General features: G+C 40.5%; 1 protein-coding gene across 2 annotated transcripts in view; it reads right to left on the bottom strand.

Annotated features, from left to right (window-relative positions):
- iqsec1b (IQ motif and Sec7 domain ArfGEF 1b) overlaps positions 1 to 7906 on the bottom strand; it is a 36042-nt gene extending 28136 nt beyond the window's left edge. Inside the window, exon 1 of one of the 2 annotated variants that reach the window (XM_015046724.1) lies at positions 7670 to 7905. In XM_015046724.1, the coding sequence (XP_014902210.1) occupies positions 7670 to 7758 (89 nt within the window). In that variant the 5' untranslated portion in view covers positions 7759 to 7905. Of the gene's footprint in view, positions 1 to 7669 lie in introns of both variants that reach the window. The other variant, XM_015046892.1, reaches the window with a different exon arrangement.
- Positions 7907 to 8599: the final 693 nt, after the last annotated feature.

The following is an 8599-nucleotide window of genomic DNA, read 5'->3' on the forward strand; positions in this document are numbered from 1 at the left end:
TCCTGTAATTTTTTTCGCCCCTTTTTCTTCTCCCTCCAGTTAAAGTTGGGCATAGTCAAAGACGTAGATGGTGGATGGTGGGTGGAGAGGTGTGCAACTCCATCAGCCACTCAGGGGAGCTCATTAAAGCCGCCCGCAGCCCAAAGGCTTGGTGTTGAGCTGGCACCACTTCTGACACCAAATCAGTAACATCAGCATTTAAGCCACAGAGAGGGAAAGTATCCTGACAGCCTGTCACAACAACAAGGTGTCCAGATGGAAAAATTAATAGGCCTACTCCTCTTAGCAGACGCTTCTCAGAGTGGCTGCATAGATTCACTGAACAAACCAAGGCTTTGAATTCAAAGAACAAAAAGCCCGAATGACAACAGAGGCAGCAGACACGCTGATATCATCAGTCAAAGAAATCCAGCTGTTCTTCAGAGGAACATCTGGACTGGAGCCTCGCGGCTAAAATGGCAAACCAAGCAGTGGTGAGGGAGGGCATGTGAAAGACGTATCACTCTGAAGGATGCCCGTCGCGTAGCATCTATGGCGTGTTCAGAGCATCACCACGGCAACAAGCAGCAGATGTTTGTGTACAGAAGCAAAGGCGGGTTTAATGAGTGTTTACTGTCCTGTGCAAAGAAATGTTGGCTCCATGCCGCTGTCAGGCGGCCGGGAGCAGACAGTGTGTACAGCCTGACGGATGAAACGGGTTACAAGCAGAAACAGACCGAGTCGTTTTAAATATCGGCGTATACCAGATTCCCTTTTATGGATTGTGCCTCGCGAAATTATTCATGTCCTCTTTAACACTTTCATGTTTTTGTAACATTTCAACAACAACAAGCTTCTGGATTTTATTTCGATTTTCTGTCATAGGCAAATGCAAAGCACATAACAGTGAAGTGGAGGGAAAAAGTGAGGTACGTCATGATATTCATTGTTCTCTGATTCAGTACTACTCCCGTTAGCTCAGGTTATAACAAGTCATGAGATTTGTTACCACAGTTACACAGATGAAGCGTAGCAGTGACAGTCTACGTTAGAAATGTCACTAGGTGACTATGTATCCAAATGCTGAGTTGCCATAACTTTCTTCAGCTGACCAGAAACAAAACTGAAGTTATTCATTCTGGACAGTCGCGTCTGCTTCTACAACTTTAAAAACTGACCAGGACCCAAATCCGTACACAGTGATGATCTCAGACCTGGATCTTCAGAGACGTATACAGACAGTTACAAAGTTGGCCTTCTATAGTGTCTTCACAGTTCTGCCCAAAAGGTCAATCAGACATCTGAAGCTGCAGTGAGAACAATGTGGATTAATATGTTTTCTCAGCTTCCTCAATACTTAAGAGCAATTCTGCTTTATATTGTTATTTCACATGCATCCCAGTTTTCTCTGACAAATTGTTTTAATGTCTAGAATGACAAAACCAAAGGCCGATAACAAAAAGTCGGCCACTTGCAGCTCCAGAGGAGACTGATTGATAGAACACAACGATCAATAGATTTAATGACTTAGAAGCAGAACTTGCATCTTTATCAAATCTTATTGACCGAATTAAGGATGTGGAAGATGGAGGCGCCTCCCCCAGAGCTGGGATTCGGGCAGAGGATGAGGCACTTGGAGTGAAAATGATCGATATACAGTTTAATTTAATTTCCCTTTGGGACCAATAAAGTATTATTAAATTTGAATTGAACTTGATCAGCCTGCCAGCAGTTTCCTCTCCTCCATGAGGATAAGCCGATCTACATTTTCCCTGATAACCTGACAGAAGTGATAAAGCAGCAGCAGGTTTTTGATGGTATTGAGAACTGGCTGAGTTGCTGGAGACGTTCCCCTCTTGTGGACTGCAAAGGGTTTTGGCAGAAACTATAACTGGACATAGAACATCTGGAATTCAGTTACACTGTTATGTGCTTTTTGTTTGGAGGAGCTTTTGTCCAAAGCTGGTTTGGCGTTTCTAAGGCCTGTGCGACCCGGCTACCTCAGTATGCGGGTTTTCATTCTCACTGTTTGGGAAAGTGGGATGGAGGGAGTCAGATCATTTCTTGTAGATTCTTCTTGTTGTAATTTGTATTATTTCTCTTTCTTGCTTTTTTCTTTTCTTATTTGACTTTCTAAATTGATTTAGATTTTTTTCAAAATTAATATCAAATGTAAGGTCTTCCAAATTCAGTGCTCTTCAAACTGAACATTGCTGGAGAGATGTGAAAAGACATGTTTCACACAACCTGATGCAGATTGAGAAGAACTGTAAAAAAGAATGGGTGAAGCTGCCTTAAAGGCATCCACGATTAGTTGAACATGTTAGCCTATTAACCTGCTGTTTGTGATATGAAAAACTCATGTTTACTTCAGAATTTTACACCTTTATGAAAGAATGTAAAAGATGTATATTTTTCACCCTTGAAAGTTGCCATTTTTTCACCTGCGCAATGCATGCTGGGTTGAGGACGCAGTTAGGTCCGCTCTGTACTGGAGAGCGTGCAGGAAGGCTAACTTTACCAGGACGAGCTCCAGTTCAAATAAAAATGGCTTTTTTATTTGAAAAAATCGCTAGTTCTAAATCCAGCTTTTTGGCTGGATTTAGAACTAGCTCAATCGGACCTAGCGTAACTCATTTACCCAGACTGCACTGGAGCATAAACAACATGGCGACGTCTATGTGGCAATGTTTTATTTAAATTTATGCCTATGGTGTTTTTACTGCATTTTTTTTCACATTTAGAATAAATATTTCTCAAAGTCTTTTGTTGCATCTAATCATGGATCCCTGTAAGATAGGAGTCATCAGATTAAAAAGAAACTTGAGGCTGCAGTTGCTGTCAAAGGTGAACCAAGAAAGTATTAAGAAAAGGTTGTAAATGCTTACATAAAATTGATTCATTGGTTTTCCATTCATAATAAATTTGGAAAAACCCTCAAAGATTTTTTTTGTCACATTTTCACAGTGGGGTGTTTGTGTTCAGTATTTTGAGGGAAAAGATGAATTTACAGAACGCTTTCTTTTAAAGGAAGCAGATTAAAACAACGTGAGCTCGCTCCTCCAAAGTCGCTCCTGTTGCTGTGACGTTGCTGCCACATTGCAGAAACCTGTCACCGACAGTGAGTGGCTGAATTATGGCTGCTTTTCAATCCGGAGCACAATGAGAACACATCACAGGAGATGAGCTGCCGCAGAGTACCACCGACAGCCATGATGTGCCTGCTTATGATCTGAGTTGTTCAGATAATTTGATATGAATTTCTAAAAGGGCATCTGTCTCTAGTGGCATTATTACTTCAGCTGAACAGTCTATCAGACAGACACTTTTACGAGTTAAACTTCAGCAATCTATACAACATGGAACCTATGGACTCACTGCCATCAACTCCATCTTCATCAATTTATTATTTTTCTCTTTCTCTGTGTCTTATTCTCCCTAAAAAGGCCTTACCTTTCATTCTTAAGTTTTTTGCTTGTTTTTCCAAGCTAAATAAAAGTATAATAAAACAATCATTTATTCAAAGCCGGTCGCCCATAACTTATTTCCTGGTCTCATATACCCAAAGCACAGTCATTTCCATACAGTGACATTAGAAGCTAATCAGACATTAAAAGGCTTTTTATTAGGGCCATAAAACACAGAGCGGTGTGTGGAGACCGCTGACAGCAGCATACTTCCCACTAATTAATGAGTGGTCCACCACCTGCCCCTCAGTAATATCGTTATCCTTCTGCTCATAAAACATGCTTGTAGGCAGCTGCTCCTGGTTTTTTAATCACTTTTGATGGTTGGTCCTGCGAGAGTTAATCAGTGGTAGTAAAATCACTCGTTCAACTTTCTGAGTCTTCAGTCTCATTTGAACTGTTATCAAATAACTTTAATTTCAACAAAAACTATTGTGTTCTTTGATCTACCTTAGTTTTTGCAGTCCCTCTTGTGAGCTCTGGGTATGTGCCCTCAGCAATTTGATGGCAAGATAAATAAAACAACAGGGGCAGTATAAGGCCACATTTGATTTTTTTCTTTGGCTACACTCCCTCGTTTCTTGTTAAAGCTGAAAATTGTGTATGAATCTTACCTTCATTTAAATATGAGGTCCATGCACCTATCCTTCTCCATGAATATCCGTCACTCTGTTGTAAAAAAAGTCATAGTTTCTTTTGTACTTTTTGTCAATGTTAAGAGAATGGGCATGGACACGAGCATCGTTTTACTTCTCAGGTTTACAGGAGAGGCACTCACCGCCATAACCGCCCGCTGATGAGCTACCCAGACACTGGAACATTGATAATTTGGAGTTGGGTTGGATTTAAGAGTTGGAGTAAACTTTTTGTCCCCCTGAGATCATTTAAAATAAATCAGAACATTTTTGAATATAATTCTCCTCCTACAGTAGTGTTTGCAGGGTTTCCCCCAGTGTATTATAAGCCTGGCGGGCCACCAGGCTTTACTTGTGGTCCCACCAGGCTAAGCATTGCTTATTTATTTAAGCTTATTTTAAATGTTTGCATTTTTTAAGACTTTATAGTTGGTGTTCAGGTATTAATCTTCCAATCTTCCAATAACACATAATTATCAAGTTATATTTTCAAATGTCCTGTCAACTATAAACATCTTTTTAACTCAAAAACTCGACGGGCTGCAAAATGAATGTCTACCTACTTGCATGCACAGCTAAGTGCATGCAACTTTTTCACTTTCTCCAAATGTGAAAAACTCCAAATGTTTTATAAACCTAACTTTAAAAACTCACATTGTATTATCATTATAGGACACGGTCAAGTCCAATGTGTTCAAATTCCGTAACATCTCAAGACAGCACATAAGAGTAATAAAAGGTTTTGCCACTATAATGCATAAAGAAACGGGCCTCATCCATCCAAGACACAGTGCAGGAGTAAAGAGGAAATGGCCTTTTAGTGAAACAGTGAAATATTGTTCTGTGTAAGTAATCCTCCCTAACGCATGAGAATGGTGGGGGGATGGGTGAGTTTTTACAGATTATCCGTCCTTTCAGATGTTCCAGTCACCATTTGCATAATTCCATATTGCCCTTGTTTGATTATAAATGTCTGGCAAGAACAAAGAGTCTGCTCTCTTTATCTACTCTCAACAGTAACTGTCTTCCTGGTCACAAAACAAAACAAGAGACTAGCACAAACTCTTAAAAAATAACAAACCACCATTCCTATTTACACCTACTGCAATAAAAAAACTAAATGAGTCCATACATTGAACCAAACCTATATCTACACTGTTATGTTGAGCATACATTTTGTTTCTTATGGTGGAAATATTCCTATTGACTCGCTGCTAGTGGTCATAAGGTTGGAGAAACTAGCTATGATCTAAATTCACATAAAACCAGCAACCGACCATTTCTAGTTTATTACTTTATTTTTAGAAAGCCTTGTCTTTGTACTGTACAGGCATACGTGCCTGTTTTGTGGGTGCTTTGGAGATTCCAGAGCACCCACGTGTGCCAGACAACCTACACTTCTCATTGATTTATTAATGACCACAGCAACAAGTCTTACAAGCATGGTGAGTGCCATCGATGTGTACTACTGAATTGGACAGGGACTATTAGCCGCTATGGCCAGTGTTGTGCACCTTCAGGCGCCATTGCATTGATTTATGTCCACAAAACCGAACAGGATAAGCATGACTCTGTCACAAAAATGGACATAGTGACCCTTATTTTTTTGATCTGATTCCTATAATATAGTATAAAATATGGCTTAATTTAAAGCAGAGGAAAATTGGCAAAACTCTGATATGTAAAATGTGTATTTTTCCTAAATATAAATCTATAAACAGTTTGGTTTCCATCAAGATAACGATGAGGGCTAAAATTTATGTTTTATATTGGACAACTTAAGTTTTTATACTGGTCATTGCCGCTGTAATTACAGATTATCCGTCCTTTCAGATTGTTAAATACTTTATGATATAAGTTATCCTATTTGACGACTATTATATCTCAACCTTCTACAAACAAACAAGGCATTTAGACAATTTTAGTCGTCTGTTGAACTTTCAGAAATCATAGAAGCTGCAGGGCGCCACAGCAAAGGGAAAAAACAGCTGAAAAACAAACCAAGACCATTCGTTCTTTTCTTTCGCTTCGTGTCTCGGCTGTACTCCACTCACACACCTGCTGCCATGGCAACTGACACTTTTTTTTTAAAATTAATACTTTATACTAAACTGTGAAATGAGATCCCATTGGATCTTGTTATCTACTTAACACAATGCTGACAATTAATAGTAAAGCACTGCATCCCTTTTTTAGAGTATTTACGTGATTGTGTTATTTTCACGATCACGGATATTCCTTGCTCAGTGCAAAACAATGTTGATATGTCCAGTCCAGTAACAGGGTCATGAAAGGTGAACACCCACCAGCAGAAACACAAATCGCTACCCCTGGTACAGGTACATTTGATTCAAACTATTGTCTTCTCATCCTTAAATCATCAAAGTAATTAGACCCAGCATAGGAGTAATGTCACCTATGCTGAGATATACTCAAAACCTTCCTGAGATCAACTGGTCAATCGCAATCAACGTATTGATCACCCCTGTTGTTGAGCATTGCCAACTCTGTTGCTGATTTTGCCTAGTGGATCACAGTAAGGCTTCGGTCAGAAAGTAAACAGAAGTCGATTTTTAAGTGTTTACTTTAGAAGTACAGGTTGCCGTTCTACAGAGACAAATAAACATACAGGCAGATATACAGTGGAACGGTTTTGGTCAAAGTACATGTCTGTTTGAATTACCCAGTCAAAGACCAGATCTAATTTTAGTTGAGAAACTGTGGACTTGAAAACTCGTGTTGAAAGATGTTCTCTATCAAATCTGATTGAGCTCGAGTCGTTTTACAAAGAACAAAGGCCAAAATACAGATGTACGATCTTGGTAGAGACAAACTCCAAAAGCAGCCAAGGATTCTGTTACAAAGTGCTGACTCAAAAAAGGATCAATACTAATAAACACCACACTTCTCAAATTTGTTTCCTTTTTGTCAAAAATATCGACTCCATTAAGCATTTGACTTCCATCTCAAAGTTTGGCACCAGTTTGTGTCACTTTGTTCCATTAAATTTTGGTTGGGACGTGATGTAAATTTTAAAAAAGTCAAGTGGTGTGAATATTTTTGCAAACCATTTCACTTGGATTGTTTCATATTATTATTTGCAAGTACATGTATTATTTAATTGAAATATGTATGTCAGAGAGGAAATTATTATTCATTGAACACGTAAACCTCAAAAGCAGCAACGTGATCTCTGATCTGATCTGATCTGATCTGATGAGGCGGAGCACAGACAGATCCAGATGTAAATGGGCCATCAACGCCTGGGAGCATGCGTTGCCTTGTGTTTGTGAACCAATTGCTCAGAAACACACACTAATCACAGACTGAATGCAGTGTCTGTAGAGGACCAACCACAACAATAGATGTCCCATTCAGAGCAGCTGACCTCCCTGACACATGGACCATTGTCCTCACTTTAGCCCCTCACAGTGGGCTGGACCTGGGTTACTATTTATCATTATTCTAAAGTGATCACTTATATTCATGTCTACATAGAGCAAATTGAACAAACTCATAACAGCAACAACTGGGATTTTATGAAAAAAAAAACAAAAAAAAAACAGTTTTGTTTGCATGGCACCTTACCTTTTATAGAAAGCATGCAGAGGATGAAGACAGAGGAACTGCCAGTAATCCCAACAAAAAGCTTTGAACTTCCACATGGTCTCTGACATCAAGAAACACCGATCTTCAAAAGGTCCATCCTCCTTCTACAAATACAGCATAGCCACAAAAGAATCCCAGGTCAGACCGTCCACATGATGTGGCCCCTCCTCAGCACCATCCTGTGTGTCTGAGCCACGTGGAGGCGGGTGGATGGTGGATGGGGTTTGGAGGGTGGGGGGAGTTGAACCGGCATCTCTCCGCTGCCTTTGTTGATGGTGAGCAATTTTCAGAATCCGGTCGAACACTGCGTGTTTCTCTCTCTGTTGCTGCTGAGGAAACATGTGGCTCAACACCTCCGAGGCAGGAACAGAGGAGGTGGCTGTCTCCACCGGCAGCCACTTACAGCTGCTCCCATTGTCCAAGTGGACACACTGATAAGGTCTGCCTGCGCTGCGCCTACCCGGGCCAACAAAGACACAAAGGCCTCTCCCTCCACCCCCCAGGTGGCTGTATCAATTAGACTTTATCAGATGCTGCGCAGGCCTCTGCTGAGCCGACCCACTCTGAGTCGAGCTAATCGGCCGCGGCACCTTATGCGCTTGTGAACTGGGGACTAGCATGCACACACAAAGCTTTGGCAGGCTGACAGAAGAACCGAAAACGCAACATGAAAAACTGCAAGAAGCACTGACTGTTTCTGTAGCATTTGCTGACTGGCTTAAGAAAGGGAGAGTACTCCTTTTGTCATGAGGTGTTGAGCAAAGAGGAGCCAAATGCAGAGCAGCAGAGAAGATGATGAAGATTTGATGGAAAAATAAAAACATAAAATAATAATAAACTAGAAAATTCCTGCAGAAATTTTAAGGGGCCTGCCAAAGTGTGCCCGTCAGTTTGGACCCAGCGTTCCGA

This window comes from Poecilia latipinna, unplaced genomic scaffold, assembly GCF_001443285.1.
Source record: "Poecilia latipinna isolate Pla-1442-1.1 unplaced genomic scaffold, P_latipinna-1.0 Scaffold3, whole genome shotgun sequence".
In the NCBI taxonomy this organism is placed as follows: domain Eukaryota; kingdom Metazoa; phylum Chordata; class Actinopteri; order Cyprinodontiformes; family Poeciliidae; genus Poecilia; species Poecilia latipinna.